The sequence below is a fragment of the Lepidochelys olivacea genome (genome assembly GCF_965140295.1).
Source record: "Lepidochelys olivacea isolate rLepOli2 genome assembly, chromosome: 1".
NCBI classification, from domain to species: Eukaryota; Metazoa; Chordata; order Testudines; family Cheloniidae; genus Lepidochelys; species Lepidochelys olivacea.
Window position 1 is genome coordinate 144,757,441 of NC_140411.1, and position 20,274 is coordinate 144,777,714.

The 20,274-nt window shown below is 42.1% G+C and overlaps 1 protein-coding gene across 2 annotated transcripts; it reads left to right on the forward strand.

The window, feature by feature from the left end:
* Window positions 1-1,666: 1,666 nt before the first annotated feature.
* PRDX4 (peroxiredoxin 4) lies at window positions 1,667-19,638 on the forward strand. Of its 2 annotated transcripts, XM_084612731.1 has the most exons (8): window positions 1,667-1,899; window positions 8,443-8,560; window positions 9,735-9,851; window positions 10,473-10,595; window positions 14,944-15,074; window positions 17,068-17,102; window positions 19,163-19,209; window positions 19,516-19,638. In XM_084612731.1, the coding sequence occupies exons 1-8, from the start codon at window positions 1,716-1,718 to the stop codon at window positions 19,517-19,519; spliced, it is 759 nt and encodes a 252-aa protein (XP_084468857.1). In that variant the 5' UTR covers window positions 1,667-1,715; the 3' UTR covers window positions 19,520-19,638. The 2 variants fall into 2 exon arrangements, with proteins under 2 accessions (XP_084468857.1, XP_084468856.1); XM_084612730.1 differs by lacking the exon at window positions 19,163-19,209 and having other exon boundaries at window positions 1,670-1,899.
* The last annotated feature ends 636 nt before the right edge of the window (window positions 19,639-20,274 follow it).

Sequence of the window (20,274 nt, forward strand, 5' to 3'; positions counted from 1 at the left end):
AGCAGCTGGAGGGGAAGGAAGAGAGGGGGCAGCCTGTGCCTGTGTGTGTGGTGGGAGGGAGAGGAGGGCAGTGCATGTGTGGTGGAGGGGAGGGGAGTGTGTAGGAGAGGAGTGGGAAGGGGCTGTGTGTGTGTATAGTGGAAGAGGAGGGCAATGTCAGGAAAGAGTGGATAGAGGCAGTGTGCGTATGGGAGAGGAGAGGACGGGAAGGCAAGGCAGGGGGAAGCAGTGGGAGTGGCTATTGTGCATGTGTGTTGGGAGGGGAGGTTGATGGGGTGTGGAGGGCTCGGCAGTGAGGGCAGCAATGAAAAGGAGTAGCAGGGTGTGTGAGGAGAGGAGGGCAGTGTGAGGGAAGCAGAGGGAAGGAGGCTGTGCGTGTATGGGATGGAAGGGGAAGGGAAGGGAAGGGTAGTGTGAGGGAAGCAGTGGAAAGGGGGCAGTGTGCATGTGGGATGGAAGGGGAAGGGAAGGGTAGTGTGAGGGAAGCAATGGAAAGGGGGCAATGTGCATATGGGATGGAAGGGGAAGGGCAGGGCAGTGTGAGGGAAGCAGAGGGAAGGAGGCAGTGTTTGTATGGGATAGAAGGGGAAGGGCAGGGCAGTGTGAAGGAAGCAGTGGAAGGGGGCAGTGTGCATATGGGATGGAAGGGGAAGGGAAGGGGAGGTCAGTGTGAGGGAAGCAGTGGAAAGGAGGCAATGTGCATATGGGATGGAAGGGGAAGGGCAGGGCAGTGTGAGGGAAACAGAGGAAAGGAGGCAGTGTGTGTATGGGATGGAAGGGGAAGGGCAGGGAAGTGTGAAGGAAGCAGTGGAAGGGGGCAGTGTGGGCATGGGATGGAAGGGAAGGGGAGGCGAAGGGAAGGGAAAGGCAGTGTGAGGGAAGCAGTGGGAAGGGGCAGTGTGTGTATAGGATGGAAGAGAAGGGAAGGGAAGGGCAGTGTGAAGGAAGCAGTGGGAAGGGGGCAGTGTGTGGATGGTATGGGAGGGGAGGGGAGGGCAGTGTGAGGGAAGCAGTGGGAATGGGGTAGTGTGTGGATGATATGGAAGGGGAGGGGAAGGGCAGGGCAGTGTGAGGGAAGCAGTGTGAAGGGGACAATGTGTGTATGGGATGGAAGGGGAGGCGAAGGGGAGGGCAGTGTGAAGGGGACAGTGTGTGTATGGGATGGAAGGGAAGGGGAGGCGAAGGGAAGGACAGTGTGAGGGAAACAGTGGGAAGGGGACAGTGTCTGGATGGGATGGAAGGGGAAGGGAAGGGCAGTGTGAGGGAAGCAGTGGGAAGGGGCAGTGTGTGGATTGGATGGGATGGGATGGAAGGGAAGGGGAGGCGAAGGGAAAGGAACGGCAGTGTGAGGGAAGCAGTGGCAAGGGGGCAGTGTGTGGATGGGAGGGGAAGGGAAGGAGAGAGGAAGGGCAGGGCAGTGTGAGGGAAGCAGTGGGAAGGGGCAGTGTGTGGATTGGATGGGATGGAAGGCAAGGGGAGGGGATGCGAAGAGAAGGGAAGGGCAATGTCAGGGAAGCAGTGGGAAGGGGGCAGCGTGTGTACGTGGAGAGGGGGGTGGCGTGTGGGGGAAGCCGCAGGGAAGTAGGGAACAATGTGAAGGGGCGGGGCGTGTGTGTGTTCGTGGGCAGAGCCCCGCCCCGCGCGCGCGCCCGCCCCTTGGTGGCCCCCGGCTCTGGCTGTTCGCGGGGGGCGGGACCTGCAGTTGCTCGGGCGCTATGGAGGCGGCGCGGCGCTGGCTGGCGCTGTGCTGGGCGCTGGTGCTGGCGGGGCCCGGGGCGGCCCAGGAGCAGGCCCGCGCGGAGGAGAAGTGCCATTACTACGCGGGGGGGCAGGTCTATCCCGGGGAGGCGGCCCGCGTGCCCGTCTCCGACCACTCCCTGCACCTCAGCCAGGCCAAGAGTAGGTAGCGGCGCGGGCGGGCGGGCTGCTTAGGGACGTTGCCGAACAATTCCCCGTCTCCCCACCGCAGCCTCCTCCCCTCCCCTTCCGCTGCAGCGCCCGCCCCTCCTGCCCTGTCCCCCTTCGCCCGCCTGAAGGCCACAGGCTAACACCGCCCCCCCAACACACACACACCGACACCCCAGGAAAAGGGTCGAGGGAGTGGGGTTCCCTGGTGGGCCCGGCAGGGGCAGAGATCCCAGCTGTGGGGCCGGGTTTCTCTGCGGCTTCCCACCGGCCTCAGTTTCCCTCCACTTGTGCAGTGGAGGCGGCGACCCCTCCCTCGCAGGGCAGCCAGCGCCCCGCTGCCTTAACGCTTGTGAGGGGGTTTGTCTGCCCGCCCCCCAGCCCAGGCCCTTGCGCAGCATCGCAGCAAAGCGGCCTCCCGAGGAGCCCTTTTTGCGATGGAGGACAAAAGTGGCCCAGGCGGGCTAACCCAGAGCTATTGGGTACAGTGCACCTTGTCTGGTATAGTGGCAACCCGTGTGTGTGTAGAGGGGGAGGGGGGATGATTGCAATCCTAAACTGTGGGCGCTTCACTTCGCTCCCCCTGTTGGCTTTTCTGAGCCAGATGCACCGTTCGCTGCTGCTGGGGGAGAAAGCCACGTCAGACAAAGCCTATTGGTTTAAAGTGTGTAGAGAGCCCTGAGCAGCTCCCTCACTGCCGCGTTTAAGTAATCTGAAGATCAGAATTTATCCTGCTTGATGATTTTCACGGGGGAGGTATTTAGTACCATGGGCCAAGTTTTTGCAAAGTTTCTGCCTTTTCCTCTCGTTGTAAATAGATAACTGTTCTAAGTTAACATTTCTACCAAAATACAGTTTGTCAAAAGCAAAGGAGCCTGTTTGGGGAATCAAAAACCATGCCAATGGACAGCTACTAGCAGTGAGGAATATGCCACTCATTAACCCCATCTGTAGAACTAAATAGTGTATATAGACCATGTTAAACTCTTTTTTTAAATAAAGGGAGATTCTTTAAATAGGAGTAAATTACAGATTTAGTCCTAGGTGCCAGTATGTTGGAATCCTTTTGGATATCTTGGTTGCTCATGATGCACATGAGACAGCTGGAATTTGTCAGCCTACCCCCAGATTGTGTTATGGAAGTTCTAAACCTCTGCTTCTGTAGCTTGCTTTGTGTAGCTACACTCCTGTAGCCACACTTAGCCTAAATGAACTCACTGGAGCTCCACAGCATCCACCCCATCCAAAGTCAGTGGCATAATTGGAGTGCAACTCTAGATAACTTTTCTGTTTATCAGTTAATAAATAGAAAAGTATATTTACTCAGTTACTTATTTTGTTACAGACTCAGCTTTGTTCAGAGGAGTTTGTTCAGTTATCAAGTAGTAGGATGGATGAACATGGACAGATTTCTGCCTAATAGAGGGCCTCTGCAGAACAAACTGAATCAGACACACTGTTTTTCAAGATTCAATTTTGAACTTTGTATAGCTTGTTTTATTAGATTATTTTGAATATTCATATGAAAGTCTTCATCTATTCTTGCATTTCTTCCCCTCCTTCCCCATTGAAAGTCTCTGGTTTGTGATGACAATCATTTGTCATGGTTGTCATCTGTACTACCATGGAGAGCTTGGGAAGGAAATCAGCAGCAGAGTAACAGATGAAACTCTTTAACAAAGGTGCTATTTTCATTGAAGGAGCAGTAGTAAAGAATAAGGGAAGGGAAGTAATGTAAATAATATATGGAATTCTTTGGGGTTGTCATTAAGATTTAAAATATTTTATGAACTAAGGGGTCACACTGTGACTGGTGAGCTATGTGCACTACTCTGGCTTCAGTAAGTGTTCTGTGTACAAAAGAATGGTAGGATCAGACCAAAAAGTGAACTGCATTAAAAGTCTCCTGAAATTAGATTTAATCTGGTTTGTGATTCTGATTTTTTTGTTTTGTTTTGTTAGCTATGTTCAGAGAGCTCTCATGTGAATTGATTACTCTGAAGATTCAGGGGCAGATAATTTTGTTTGAGTTACAGTTAGGGGGTTTTCTAGCACCTTTTTAAAATGGTCATCTGTTCTATAAATTTTCAAAAGTTTTGTAGTCAAGTGAGATTCCCAGTTACATTAATCTACAGTAGAACACTCGGCAGGAAATGCTTTTCTGATCCACAAAAGTTTGAGAGTGCCATTTTTCCCATGCTAAATCTGGACGAAAAGTTAATCTCCAATGTTCACAAATAGATAATTAAAAAATGTTTAATTTGATCAATCAAAACATTGTGTTTAGATTTCAACCTTTAACTTTTGGAATAAGTTAACAAAAATTTCATATAGTTATTTCAAACTGAAATTTCTTTTCAGAAACATCAAAAATTTCAAAGTTTTCAGAAAAAATTTGAATCGGGAGATTCATTGAAACCAACCCTTTCCCACGGACAGTTTTGTTTTCCACAAATAAGCATTTTGACAAAAAATGTTTTGTCAGAAAATTCCTAACCAGCTCTAAATAGAAATGTAGAGCTTGCCCATACTTGGAAATAGATAGTGTCTTCCCTCTTATCTGCAGAGATTCATTAGAAGAGTATTACTGAGAAGTCTCCAGGTTTCATAGTGAAGAATTTTACAAAACACTGATAGCAAAGTGCTATCATAAATAAAATAAACTAGACTTGTCAAATGAAGCATCTTGTGATGGTTGGTGTGTATGGGTAATTTATAAAAATGTGTACAGTATAAGTTACTAGAGAAAGACTTTGGTATGTGTACCAAAATTTGTAGGTTGTGCTAATAAAAATAAAAAGACAGTACAAGTTTTCAATGCCATTATTCATTTACTAATGTAGATATCTTATAACAAGGCTACTAAGGATTTGATTTTTAATCTGTAAATGTCGGTAAAAGTCAAATTTACAGATAGGCAGAGTAAGAAAAATGCTGCTTGAGATCTTAGAGTTTGATTTAAGGATATTAACTTAGTATATTTTTGGTATGTGATGTTGAAATTCAAAAAGTTAAACTTTTGTCAACATCTGCTGTCACATGGTTGTGTGACACCCTCACTCATAATTTCCTCTAACTGTGAAAGTTTAAATAAAAAAAAAATCTAAAAATATGCTTAAGCAGATATCAAAATTATTAAAAAAAAAAAATCAAACTCTGCCAAGTCTTCTTATTAGCAAAGCAAGGTGGGTGAGGTAATATCTTTTATTGGACCAACTTCTGTTGGTGAGAGAGACAAACTTTTGAGCTTGCAAAGAGCTATTCAAGTCTTGGAAACTAACTCTGAGTATCACTGAGGACAAGGTGGAACAGATTGTTAACTACTTATGCTAAACACACATTTCAAGGGACCACTCAAGGTGAAGTGGCCTGTTCAAACCTCTCCAATCAGAGGGAGGAGACAGGGAGAAAGCAGCTAGGGGGGTTGTAAGAGCATTATGGATTATTGTAATAAACTATAAATCCAGTGTCCGTATTCAGTCCATGTCTAGCAAAGTTATGAATTTAAGGTCCCATGCTCATCTTTTGAAAGTGTTGTGCTGTTTTCCTTTGTGGGTGACGACTGATAGGTCAGGGTCACTATCAGTCCTCGTCCTCAAAGAAAAACTATACATCACTTCAAAAGATGAGCCTGGGACCTTAAATTCATAACTTTGCCAGACACATAGGCCTGGTCTACACCTCAGAGTTAGGTCGATGTAAGGCACCTTACATTGACCTAATTACATGAGTGTCTACACTACAGTCTTGCTCCCACCGATGTAAGTGCTCTACTACACTGACATAATCCCTCCACTTCCATGAGAGGTGTAGGGCTTATGTTGGTGTAGTTAGGGTGACACAGTGTCCCTGTAGACATTGGGTTACTTACATTGGCTGCCATTCTTGTCAATTTCATGATTCCCTGCTGGAGCTGTGAAATTGATAAGAAAGCCCAGCTCACAGCTTGGGCTATCACCCTGGGTGGGTGGGGAGCTCCAGCTAGAGTCCGGTCATCCAGGCTCTTGGCTCCCCACCAGGCTACCGAGAGGGCAGCTGGGCTCCGGTGGGCAGCGGCATGCAGAGCTGGGAGCCCGTGCTCTCAGCCCCCATCATTGCCCCTCTTAAGTCGGTGGAAGTGCTCCTGGTGAAGACATGCGTGCACCACCAACAGAAAGGGTAGTGTGGACATGAACCACTGCAGTAATTATTGTGGTGGCTGTAAGTCAACCTATATTAGGTCAACTTAAGTTTGTAGTCTAGACATGTCTAAAACTCATGGACTGAATATAGACACTGGATTTATGGCTCATTAAAACATTCTTTCCCTCCCCCCTCCCTTTTCCTCCCTACGACTGGAGGGGTGTTAAGGGGCTAATTCATCTTGAGTGGTCCCTTGTTTAGCATAAGTAGTCAACACACATTTCAATCTGTTCCACCTTGTATTTAGCAGTGACTCTTGGAGGCTTGGTCTACACTACATACATACTTCGGTATAACTACATCTCTTGGAGCGTGAAAAATCCACACCTCTGAGCAATGTTGTTATACTGACCTTAACCCCATGTAGCAGTGGTGGGTAACCTGCGGCCTGTCCGGGTAATTCACTGGCGTGCCGCCAGACAGTTTGTTTACATTTGGGGCTGCCCGCAGTTCCCAGTGTCCGCGGTTTGCTGTTCCTGGCCAATGGGAGCTGTGGGAAACGGCGCGAGCCGCAGGGACGTACTGGCTTTTGCTTCACGCAGCTCCCATTGGCCAGGAACAGTGAACTGCAGCCACTGGGAGCTGCGGGCAGCCGTGCAAATGTAAACAAACTATCTGGCGGCCTGCCAGTGGATTACCCTGACGAGCTGCAGGTTGCCCACCACTGCCATGTAGACAGCATTATGTCAGCAGGAGAGCTCACTCCCATCCTCTTAGAGCATCTTTCCCAGATGTGCTGCATTGGTGCACTAATGTAAATTTGTAGTGTAGACCTGAAGAAGAGCTCTGTGTAAGCTCTAATGCTTGTGTCTCTCACCAACAGAAATTTGTCCAATAAAAGATATTACCTCACCCACTTTGTCTCTCTAATATCCTGGGACCACAACAGGGCTACAACACTGCATACAAACTTATAATAGTTACTGTGCTGTTGACAATAATTGTCTAATATTAATCAGCATGCTACCGTTCTCCTTTAAATCCATTCCAAACATTGCTTTGAGCCGTTTAATAACTTACCCAGCAATATATGCTTGACATTTCAGTCATGTTTAAATACCTTCAGTTTGATACTGGATCACCAACACACTGCCCTCAGGCATGGCATGCTCAGCCTTATGTGTTTTGATATTGACAAATGCTACTTCAGTACTGCTTTGATATTGACAAATGCTGCTGAAGTATCAAATCGCATAACTCAATATCAAAGCACATAACGCTGAGTATTCCATGCCTGAGGACAGTATGTTGGTGATCCAGTATCAAACGGAAGGTATTTAAACGTGACTGAAATGTCAAGCTGATTAATATTAGACAATTATTGTCAACAGCAATTATTGTCAACGTTTAGGCCCTGTCTAAACTACCAAGTTTACAGCAGCACAGCTGTACCAATGCAGCTGTGCCACTGTAAGATCGCTTGTGTAGCTGATCTATGCTGACGGGAGAGAGCTCTCCCGTCAACATAATTGAACCACCTCAAATGAGTGGTGGTAGCTATGTTGTCAGGACATAATGCTGTCCACACCGGTGCTTCTGTCGGTGTAACTTATGTCGCTCAGTGGGGTGTTTTTTCACACCCCGAGCAACATAAGTTATACCGACAAAGGTGCTTGTGTAGACATATCCTTAATCTTTTTCCGCTGTGTAGTCCGAATATTTTTGTGCAATAACCACTGATTTAATTTATAGGTGGGTTGCAGTAGCAGACAACCTACATATTTTAAGCATTTGTGCCATGAACACATCATCTGTCACGTATTTCCTGCAGAATTAAATTTTAGAAAACCTTTTTGCTAAGGAGTAAAAATAATGTGAAATTGAACCACTCTTTACTCATGGCACATAAGTTATTTATAGAAAAATAGAATTTACTGAAGTCTATAACTCAGTAACCATACATCATTCAATGCAAATCAACATCCTAATTTATGAGCTGTCATCAGCCTGTAGTAAACTTGTAATGTGTTAAGGGGGTCATGGTAGGTGTGTGCAGCGTTTTCTATCATGAAGCCTTATCCTTGGCAATATTTCAAATGGTTCAGAAATTTGTGAACACAAATCTGTTGAGTTATGTGCATTTGATGCATCTTGAAATGTACATTTTTTTTTTTTAAACACAGCATGACCCCAGTGTGGTGTGCTTTCCTCCTGTGAAAGGTTGAAATTAATAATGAATTAATAAAGTTTGATTGTGTAAATCATGTCCTACAAAGTGTTTTTCACTGTAAGGAACCACAGATATCCATCCAGAGAGAAAACTGTCCTTGGACATGTGTACCTGCTGAACAACCTCATTTATGTACACATGCTTCGCTTTATTCTTCAATTTAGATCTGTATTTTATGTTTCTAGTTTCCAAGCCAGCACCTTATTGGGAAGGAACAGCAGTAATCAATGGCGAATTTAAAGAGCTGAAATTAACAGATTATCAAGGAAAATATCTTGTCTTCTTCTTCTACCCTCTTGACTTGTAAGTAAAACTGATGCAGACATACCAAGATATATACTTCCATCTCCTCCCCCTCCCCCACCCACCCTTCCCAAATTTTGGAAGTGTGTTGTTTAGAGTCAGGAAACATTAAGATGTTGATTGCAACTGCACTTGACATTTTGTAGGTCTGTAACATTTTCCTGGGCAATGTTTACATTCCTTGCTACCATACAACTCATTGCCCCAAATGGAAAATGAATACAGGGAACAGCAACATTATCTCTTATCTCTTCACTTCGTATGCTTTGGAAGATATTTTGAGGGAGACTGATTTCCTCTTACAGGCTTTCAAGGATGTCATGGGATACATTTAAGTTAAATTATTGGATGGACTTTCCTTTCATTACACTATCATAACTCCACTGCAGTCAATGGAATTACTCCTGATTTATACCAGTGTAATGAGAGGAGAATCAGGCCCCTTGTTTTCTTGAAATGAGGAACAAAACATACAGTAAACTAATAATATTAATAATGCATATAGCACTTTTCATCTGTAGAACTCAAAGCACTTTACAAAAAAAGGGTAAGTAGTAGAGACAGGTAGCTGCTTTGATAGTGAAAATAATTGGAATCATGGTTTATTTTCCTCCTAGCCTCAAAGCTTGAACAATTGTGATTTAAAGTGTAATTTTGTGCCTAGAAGAAGCAGGAAGAAGTCAAATGCAAAATAGCTACAACTTGCATTACTAGTTTCCAGGAAATCATGACAGCTGTTTCTCTGCAATTTGGTGTGTCATACTTTAATCCAGTAATTCCTGTACAGTTTTAAATGGTGAATAATTGTACATGTAGCTAAACTGTAAGTTGTAATATTACTAAGTCAGCACTGACTGCATTTTCAAACTTATTATTCACAAACCACTTACACAGGGTTTGAAGATAGATAATCCATCTGTGAACATATTTATGAATGCTGTTAGGAACGCAGTTACTTTGTAAAGTGTAAATTATTTTAATTGTATATATTGGATTCTATCTGTAAATAAAAACAATAGTTGTGATAAGTAATTCACAATTTTTCTATTTTATATACTGCAAACAATATCTAGCTTCTCTATAGAAACAAATTTAGCTATGTATTGAGCTAACTGAGAAATCACTCCCTGGATATTCTGAGAATTCTGAATTTACTTTGTTTTCAATTTTTTAGCACATTTGTGTGTCCAACTGAAATTATCGCCTTCAGTGACAGAATTGAAGAATTCAGAGCAATAAACACTGAAGTGGTAGCATGTTCTGTTGACTCACAGTTCACTCACTTAGCATGGTATGTAGCCTACCCATGTGTCTTTTATAGGAAATTATTGGTGGATACATATTAGATTATGGGTTGCTTCCACAAATTCACATACTCTGTCTGATGCACTAATATTGTCAAGTAAATATTGAATGATAAGGTGTGAGGTGTGTTGCTATGTTGCATAAAAAGTGGTAAGTAATAAAACTAATGGTAAGAAATTCCAAAATAAAGTTTATTGTTGAAGGTGTCAAAGTAAAAATGATGACTTTGGTGTTACCATTAGAATAAATTGTTCATTACAAATTATTTGTCCAACTTTATGATCAGTTGTTCTATTGGTGGATTAATACCCCAAAAAATCTTCCTTGGGTTTTTAATTGTGGGATTTGGAAGAAAGACAGGGTAGTTGGGCCACAAAGAGAGAAGGAGGGTGTTTCAAGTGTAAATGAAGCATAGAAGGAGGTATGAAGAGGAGAGTAAGGCAACTATAAATGGACACATTGAAGGAGTGTAGGAAGCAGGTTGGAGCAAATGAGTAGAAAAAAGAAAAACAGCTATTCCTTCTGCAGAAAAGTTGCATGAGGTATTTGTAGGTGGAATAAAAATCTCTCTGAAGAATAAAATGTGCATCTCTTTTGTTTGCCAAAGGATTAATACTCCACGAAAACAAGGAGGACTTGGACCAATGAAGATCCCACTTCTTTCAGATTTGACACACCAGATTTCAAAGGATTATGGAGTATATCTAGAGGACCAAGGGCACACACTTAGGTACTACATACCAGTATGGTGCATTCTGTCTTGTTATAGCAGTGCATTTACCAGTTCCATTTAAAGGGGCACTCAGTATTGGCACTTTTCTCTCATATTATTTAGTTATATTCTGTGTTTATCACAGTAGTTAGTATCTTAACATATAATGGGTCTATTTATGTGGATAAAGTACTTTTCTTAAAAAGAAAGATCAACAGTCGAAGATATACAATAGCAAACCAAATGAACATGCATGAAGGGGGGGGAAATGAGTAGGAAGGAAAATTTTCAGAATGCTATAAGCCACATGGGGTTAAAAAACAGCCATTTAAGCTTCCCGTTCGGAAGTCAGCATATCATTTATAGAGGCATTTTTTCCACCGACTGTTGACAACTTAGCTGAAATTGTATATTAAAGCTCTTAGTCCACAAGGAATTATTTCTTAATTTAAATCTCAGAGTTAAATTCTGATTTTTTTTTTTAAAGGTGAACTGAAACGCTTTATCCTTCCAGAATCTGAACTCCCAGTTCTGTTTTTTTCCTCCATTACTTAGTGACTTATTAGGAGAAACTGAACGATGAACTCAAGATTTGGCAAAGAACTGTCTGTCAGATGTTTTTATTGACCATCTTGCTGCTGATCACAGGTGTACATCTTGTCTAGTGGTAGTTGTGGCATTGTTTGATACAGTACTATTTCTTGCCCATTCATTTTTAGTGTTCTTTGTTAATACTACAGATACTCATGCTTGAAACAGATCTGTCTCCCTTACACTGCAGTTACCTGATCCTATAGTGAAAACATCATGTGTTTTTTTGACATTAGATCTCCTATCTGGACAATGTCGCAAATTCAGAAATGTATCTTTGCTGCAGTAAATAGGTAAAGAAGGTGGACTTGGAAGGAGAAAGGTCCTACTTAAATATTTATGTCTGATTAGCTAATGCATAGAACAAGGGTCAGCAACCTTCAGCACACGGCCCATCAGGGTAATCCGCTGGCGAGCTGCAAGACATTTTGTTTACATTGACCGTCCGCAGGCACAGCACGGCCCCCTGCAGCTCCGAGTGGCCGCAGTTCGCCGTTCCCAGCCAACGGGAGCTGCGGGAAGCAGTGGGCCACAGGGATGTGCTGGCCACCACTTCCCCATTCTCATTCACCGGGAACGGCAAACTGTGGCCACTGGGAGTTGTGGGGTGCCGTGTTTGCGGACAGTCAACATAAACAAAATGTCTCGTGGCCCACCAGCGGATTACCCTGACGGGCCATGTGCCAAAGTTTGCTGACCCCTGGCTTAGAAGAAAGTGAAACTTAAGTGGGCTTGTGTTTTGAAAGTCTAATTTTGAAATGCTCTTACTATAGCTGCAGAAACTAGGATTAAATAGTCAATTTTCATTATATCAAAAGATTAGCGGTGGGGTTCTTCAAGGTTTTATACTTGGTCCAGTGTTTTTTAATGCTCTGTAAAGGTAGCAGAATTTTCAAGTGATAGTTATTTAGGTTTGTCAAAATCAGAGAAGGCTGTGAGGAGATTGAGAGTCCTAACCAAGCAAGGTGAGTGGCCAACATAATGGCAAATAAAATTCAGTGTCAATAAATGCAAAGTAACTATTCATACACCTTACAAAGGTTCTAAATCAACTGTAACAACTCAGGAAAGAGCCCTGGGCATCACAGTGACCTCTGTTAAGTGTACAACTGCATTCAAAAAAGTAAACAAGATATTAGGATGCATAAGGAATAGGAAGGAAAATAATATGCCATTATGTAAATAAATGGTGCAGTCTGGAGTACTTAGTGCAGAACTGATCACCCCATCTCAAAGAGGAAATTGTTGAATTAGAGGGGCTTCAGCAAAGGGAGATGAGAATGAGCAACAGCATGGGAAACATCTGCTTTGAAGAGAGACTGAAAAGACTGGTGGTATTTACTTCAGATAGGAGAAGAATAAGAGAGGACACTTTCAAAGTATATAAAATAATTAATGGTAGAGAGAGGGTAGGTCAGGAACTTTCTCCTTGCCTCATAAAAAGACCAAGGGAACATCCAGTGAAATTAGAAGGTAGCAAATTCAGAAACTGACATAAGGCAATACTTTTTCACACCATACGAAGCTGGAACTCATTGCCAGAGCAAGTCATTCGCAACATGTAAAAAGTGATTAGATATGTCTATGGATGTCAAGAATATCCAGCATTGTTATAGTTAGTACTAAAAAATTTGGAGGGATACTGTATCTCATGCTTCAGGGTTTAAAATCAGTCCTTAAATATTATAGGAATTAATGTAGAGCAAATTATCCCACATTTGCCAACCGTGAGACAGAAACCTCCCCCTGAAGCATCTGCTTCTGACCATTGTCAGAGACAGGAAACTGACCTAGGTGGACCAAGTCTGTACATTTCTTTAATACCATGCTGTAAACACTGAGCGGGCATTATCTTACCAGGTCTAGATATTTAAGTGTAACAAGTGCTTTTGGTTTATCATTGTAATTTTTTTACTAAGGACTGTGCAACTAGCTCTTAGCACATACATTCTAAAGGCTGTTAGGGTCTCATTTATACAATTCAGCGTTTAATGTCAGTGATCTACTTATCAAGCAGTATAGTTAAGGGTAAATAGTGTTCAAGACTTCCATATGAAGTCTAAAATCTTAAAGTGCATATAAAAAAAGTTCTTAAGCATCATCATATCATCACAGAAAGATGCAATCTTGTGTACTTGAACTTTCAGAAAGCCTTTGACAAGATCCCTCCTCAAAGGCTCTTAAAGTAAGCAATTATGGGATAAGAAGGAAGGAGGTAATCTCATGGATCAGTAACTGGTTAAAAGACAAAAAACAAAGGGTTGGAATAAATGGTTAGTTTTTAGAATGGAGAGATGTAAATAGTGGTGTCCCCCAGGGATATGTACTGGGACCAGTGCTGTTCAACATATTCATAAATGATGTGGAAAAAAGGTAAACAGTAAGGTAGAAAAATTTGCAGCAATTCAAAACTACTCAAGATAGTTAAGCCCAAAGCAGACTGTGAAGAGTTTCAAAGGGATCTCACAAAACTGGGCAACAAAATGCCAGATGAAATTCAGTGTTGGTAAGTCCAAGGTCATGCACATTGGAAAGCATAATCCCAGCTATACATATAAAATGATGGGGTCTAAATTAGCTGTTACCACTCAAGAAAAAGATCTTGGAGTTGTTGTGGATAGTTCTCTGAAAACATCCACTCTGTATGCAGCAGCAGTCAAAAATAGCCAACAATGTTAGGAACCATTAGGAAAGGGATAGATAAAATGACAGAAAATATTATAATGCTACTGTATAAATCCAGGGTACACCCACACCTTGAATACTGCATACACTGCTAGTCACCCCATCTCAAAAGAGATATGTTGGAATTGAAAAAGGTACAGAAAAGGGCAACAAAAATTGAGGGGTATGGAACAGCTTCCACATGAGGAGAGATTAAAAAGTCTGGCACTTTTCAGCTTGGAAAAGAGACAACTAAGGGGATATGATAGAGGTCTAAAATCGTGACTGGTGTGGAGAAAAAGTGTTATTTACTCCTTCTCCTAACACGAGAACCAGGGTTCACCCAATGAAATTAATAGGCAGCAGGTTTAAAACAAACAAAAGGAAGTACTTCTTCACACAATGCAGTGTCAACCTGTGGAACTCCTTGTCAGTGTATGTTGTGAAGGCCAAAACTATAACTGGGTTTAAAAAAAAAAACTAGAAAAGTTCATGGAGATTAGGTCCATCAATAGCTATTAGCCAAGATGCTCAGGGATGCAACCGCCTGCTTTGATTGCCACAAGCTAGGCGTGGACAATGGGATGGATCACTCGATGAGTGCCTGTTCTTTTCATTCTTTCTGAAGCATTTGGCATTGGCAGCTGTCAGAAGACAGGATACTGGGCTAGATGGACCCTTGGTCTGACCAGTTTGGCCATTCTTACGTTGTTACTGCTTTCTTAATTCTGACTTGACCTTACCTAGATCACAGCAAGATCTGAGAGCACTGCAAATTGAGAGCACTTTCAATGAGAGATGGAGTTGTTTGTGTCAATGAAAAGCACCTCCTATAAATGAGGCTGATATTGAAGGACTCCAGAGGTGGGGGAGGTTAGATCCTTAATATTCTGGGTGCATTATGAATGAGAAAGTAATGCGAAGGGAGTTGCAAAGGAAATTAAAAGTTAACACAGAACCTGCACTTAACTTGCTTGTGTAGTGCTTGGAGAGATCCAGTCACTGCTGATCTCAAGTAGGCATGCTGCAATATCTGGACACCACAATAGAGCATAATAGAGATCAATATAATTTGGTTTATATCTAAAAGAAAAATTCCATGTTTTTGCAGAGGCCTTTTCATTATTGATGATAAGAGGGTCCTTCGACAGATAACAATGAATGACCTTCCTGTCGGCAGATCAGTGGATGAAACACTTCGTCTAGTACAAGCATTCCAGTACACTGACAAACATGGAGAAGGTGCCTGTTTTCAATATTTTGGCAATGGGAATTATGCTGAGGTTTTATTTAGTTTGGGAGGTGTATTTTTAGCTATTAGGGAGCAAGGCATACCACAACATTTGATAGCTTCGTGGCTGTTATTGTGCAAAGTTTTTTGTTCCCCTCATTCAAGATTCAATGGACCTGCTTCTGCCCTGCCTTGCACTTAGTGTAGTGTCCAAAGAGAATGCAAAGTGGTTGTAACATTATTAAATCAAAACAGTAGCATTTACACTCATTTTCCACTCATAAGCATAAGCAACTGCACAAAGTATGAGGCAGTGAAGAATCGGGCTCAGTATTTTAATACATTTGGACAATCTGCAGCTGATTCAAGAGGCACTGCTAGTGTAATCTTAATGTTTGGTTGGGGTTTTTTTGTTTTGGTTGGGGTTGTTTTTTTGGAGGGGGCTGGTGTCACAAAATAGATACAGTACTTCGAGTCAGTGAAAAGCATCCCCGAAAATGGGGTTGGGTTCGGTGCCCAGTGTAATGAAGACTGCATATTCCTACCTCTTCTCTTAAAGTAAATTATTCTTAGCTGGTGTAAACTGGCATAGCTCCATTGACTTCAGCTTTTTACCTTGACTTCAGGGAGCTGTGCCAAATTACACCAGCTGAGGATTTGGCCCACAGTAAGCTATTCAACTTTAATAATTAACTCATGTAGTCAGCTGGCTAATCTTCCTGCTCTCAATTTAAAGTGTTGGTGTTTAAAAGCAAACCTATGGAAAGTGACACAGCTGCAATTCGTTCTAGGGTTGTCTACAGGGCGCGGTGATGCACACTGTAGGGGTGTGCTTTCTGAAGCGCAGTAATGTGTGGCACATCAACTGGTCTGCGTAGATCCTGATGGTGCGCCTGCCAGGTTCCCTCGTGTGCTTTAACGTAGTGCAGTTTGAAACATGTTAGCATGTAATGTAACATTATCTGTATGAACAGCTCTATTTCGCAATTCAGAATTGGAAAAAAAACAAATTCTGATACTTAAAAGCAATGACCGTTTTCATGAAGGAGATAAAGTCCTTTTGGTTCAGCTTCAAATAAAGCTATATCTCACCTTACGCAATACTGGACTCTCCCTGTGAGGCACGTGGAATCCTGTTGGGTTTTGCTGGATTTCTGTGGCAGTACATATCTAGTTCATTGGACTCTGCGCAAAGGCTAGGATGAAGAATCCTCCAAGGTTTTTATTATGTTCACCACACTTCAGCTGGCAGCTCTGTCTGCAGGGGATAAAATGCCTGTGCTACTGTTGTGTAATCCCAGCCGTGCAGGCAGATCCTGGAGCCTCATGGAAGCCAATGCAAGTCTGCCTGGGCACAAGGTCCGCCCACCCATATGAAGTTGCAGGATCAGCTCCCTGGTCTCCTAAAGCGTCTCACCTAGGTTGTACGTGAACAACTGAGCAATTGCAGGAATGGCAAATTTTTATTTTGATCACCCTAATCCTTTGACTTCCTAAGCAGGGTATCAAACAAAACAGTTGCTTGCTTGAGAGAGCTTTAATTTTTCTTCATTGCCACGGTACTGCTTGCCTCCTGGCATTAGTTCTAAAGAAAGTTATACCTGTCTCCATTTCCACCTGATGGAATTGTTGCTCTTATCTTGGCGCCATATGTCCTCGTGGAATAGGGATTCATCTTCAGAACGGGAGGTACTATTCCTTTGCCAGTAAATTGACAAGTAGACAGTAAACAGTGAAATCAAAACATACTCTACCAAGCAAGGATTTTTTTAGTGAATGGAACAATCCACCTGCCCTGCTAGTAGTGTCAATATGAATGTTTTAGGGATACTGTCTGATGAATAAGCACGTAACATATTTGCAGATGTTTACATGTGGCACCTTCTTGTTATATTTCTTAAAATTCAGAGATTAGTTTTTCAAGAGAATGGCCAGAAACCCAAATAAATGAGAACAATAATTTCTTTTCTACTAAGTTAATTTCATTTTTGCTTTTTTTTCCAGTTTGCCCTGCTGGTTGGAAACCTGGCAGTGAAACAGTAAGTCCGTATTTATATTCAGCATGCATTCGTTATTTTGCATGATTAAATAAAATGAGGGACCCGATCCTATCTCCACTGAAGGCAAAAGCAAAATTCTCATTAATTTGAATGGAAGCACAATATCAGGCCCTGTGCATTGTGATATTTTTATAAGTTCTTAATCTGTTGTCATTGGAATTTTGAGTGATTTATTACAGTATATCATGTTTGCAGTATTGCATTTTTTCATGCAGGAAAAAAGCTAATCTTTTCACATCAGGAGTTTCCTTCTCCGTCAACTTTCCAATGTATGATCAAAACCTCAAGCACAGCAAGTTAACTAGAGGGAGAATTTCCCTCCCATCCTGCAACACAGGTCAAGAGAGAGTTGGAAGTTCCCTGAGGAAGGGGCTATCTTCTCTATGTCTTACCTGTACAGTGCCTAACATAATGGAGACTTGATCCTTGATTGGGGTTCCTAGGCAGTTCCTCAGTATAAATAATCTCACTTCTCAGGCGATGTATAATTGCCCACATTTGGGCAAAGCACCCTACCACTATTAGAATTGTAAAATGGAATGCATTTTGCAGCACAGTATCTCTTCTTTTGTTTCTTCACACTAACAAGATTATGATCCAAAGAGCAAGGGCCCAGTTCAATGCCCACTGGAGCAACTGAATTCAGTGTACGTTAAATCAGGCCCCAATAGAACAAAGAAAATATTTTTCTAAGGCTATGTCTACACACACATCTTGTGTTGGCGTAATGTGTCACTCATGTGGTGTTAATAAACCACCCCCCCTGCGCGACATAAGCGCTTGTGTGCACAGCACTTTGTCCGCAGGAGAGGTTATGCCGTTCACGGGGGTGGTTTTATTATTCCAATGGGAGAGCTCTTTCCTGTCGGCATAGAGCATCTTCACCAGACGTGCCAGTACATCAGCGCCGCTACAGCGGTGTACATGTAAGCATGCCCTAAGAAACTGGGCTACAGAAGGTTGCCAGCTACAATATTACATCATTGGCATTTATTGGAAGCTGCCCTTTTTTCTGCTGTTGCTTGTTTCAGCTGTTGGCACAAACAGCATTTGTAAAAAAAATTAAAATAAAAATAAATAAAAGGTGCCTTGAAAGAAATTCTAAAAGGTTTCAGTAGCAGCAAAAAATTGAAGTGGTCTCTGCACCTTTCCTTGAGTTGAATACATGAATACATGACAGCAGCAAATACCACATTTTGGCAGGGCCATGAAATGTGTTCGTTCATACAGACAATGGGCTTATTTATAAACAATACAATTTTCAGAATGCCAATAGGATGCAAGTGATTTTAACTGATATAGCATTATTAATAAACTGTGTTCTGGTAGCTTCTGGAGTTTCCAGCCAAGTTCAAGGTCCCATTGCGGTAGTCACTGTACTGACACACATTAAAAGACAGTCCCTAAATTGTATCTACATACAGGATCTCAAACAGTGCATGCAGAGAGCCAAAGGGTCTGTATAATCTCTAGTAAAAGTTGCAACTGGCAACATTGAAGTGGCTAGCTTTGCTGCAGAGCAGCAGACCTCTGTATTACAGTGCGAAACAAGCAGACGCTGAGAATTACATTCATGGGCTAGTTGAGATTTGTCTTAGTGGGGAAAACTGGCTCTTCAGATTTTATGGTGAAAGCAGGTTATAGGATGACATATGTGTGGCATTGGAAATCATGCATTCCACTACCCTGGCTAAACTGAATAATCTGTCCATTAGCAGCTGACAAGTGAGCGATTTCCCGTTCTGAGAAGGGTCAAGCCTATGAATACACTTAATAAAAGGGAGACCCGTTGATAGCAGTAATAGATTACTACTTTATAGCATCTGCTGTTTCTGTACGCCTGTTGCTGACAGCTGACTCATTGCTGAGAATATCAGGCCTGAATAAATGTATAGCACTGACGTAAATACAAATAAGTTCTCTCTGCTTTCTGTGCAAAAGCTGTAGTGCACTTAAACAGCAGAATAGTTCTGCAAAGCACTCTTCAGAATATATTAACATCTGTAGCCATGCCTTCTAAATGTGTTTGATTTAATTAGATCAAACCCGAAGATGCCATGAGAGCGTGGTGGCCAAGACAAGAGCTGTAAGTAAACTCTGAGGCACTTGAGTACAGATGTTAATTTATGGAAATAATTCTAAGTTCATTTATGGGGAAAATCAGAGTAGAGTACATTCTTTCAACCAGGCAGACTCTGTTTCTTTCTCGAACTCCACTTCCTACTGCCCTCCACTGTTTAGTGTTCATTAAAGATAAGCAGTAACCTTAGATATGAACAGGTGAAAGGTAATTTCTCGATGTAGTTTGTGACCATTAATGCCAGAATATGAAGTAGATAATATTTGTTCCTTTTGTTTTTAGACCAACACTTTCACTTTCTTTCTCACACAGATAATCCCAGATCCAGCTGGAAAACTGAAGTATTTTGATAAACTAAACTGAAACTTGCTTCTACTGAGCTACACAAGTTACATGCAACTTCAAGTTGTCAATAAAATTCCATTAATTTTGTTATTTCCATGAGTTTGGCTGATTTATAGTGGCTACCAATTGTATTTGCTTTCTCAAAATACAGGTATTCACTGTGCAGAGATCACCAGTAGCAGAAAGAGCTGACACAATTGGTCTTCTAGGGCCTCCTAAAAGGAGGCTAAGAATTTGAGCTTGAGTTTATCCCATTCCATCTAGTCAAGAGTTCATATGTTTAGTGCATAATGCACTGCTATGATACTATGTAAGCAGGGAAATTGCACTTTTTAATCTTCAGTTACTTGCATCCTCTTAAAAATATAGATAGATATAGTACATCATTTCCTTAGCTATATGGACTTAGCTTTAGGAATCTCATTTTGGATAGATCACTTAATTTCCACAAAAGCTTAATCCATAAAATCCTTTATGCTTTTGCTTCTTTTTCAAAAAGATACCAGAATTTCCCTCCCAGTGGTTTTCTATTAAGCCCCAACTTTCTATTTTTGATATTTTAGAAGCTGTAGCTGAGAAATTGCCACCTGCCAATTGTTCACTATGAGTCAGAGACCATATTCCACAATTTATACAATGAGCTGTAATGAAGTCTGAAGCCAGGAATACAGTTCAAAGGAGTTAAACTAAAATTCCTCTTTGTCTGAAGTTGGAAAACATTTTAGT

What these genes read in the sequence shown, in the direction of transcription:
- PRDX4 (XM_084612731.1), top strand. Translation starts at nt 1,716, where the DNA reads ATGGAGGCGGCGCGGCGCTGGCTGGCGCTGTGCTGGGCGCTGGTGCTG. An exon ending in GCACCTCAGCCAGGCCAAGA is followed by an intron (nt 1,900 to 8,442) that starts GTAGGTAGCGGC and finishes TTATGTTTCTAG; the next exon opens with TTTCCAAGCCAGCACCTTAT. An exon ending in GGAAACCTGGCAGTGAAACA is followed by an intron (nt 17,103 to 19,162) that starts GTAAGTCCGTAT and finishes TGATTTAATTAG; the next exon opens with ATCAAACCCGAAGATGCCAT.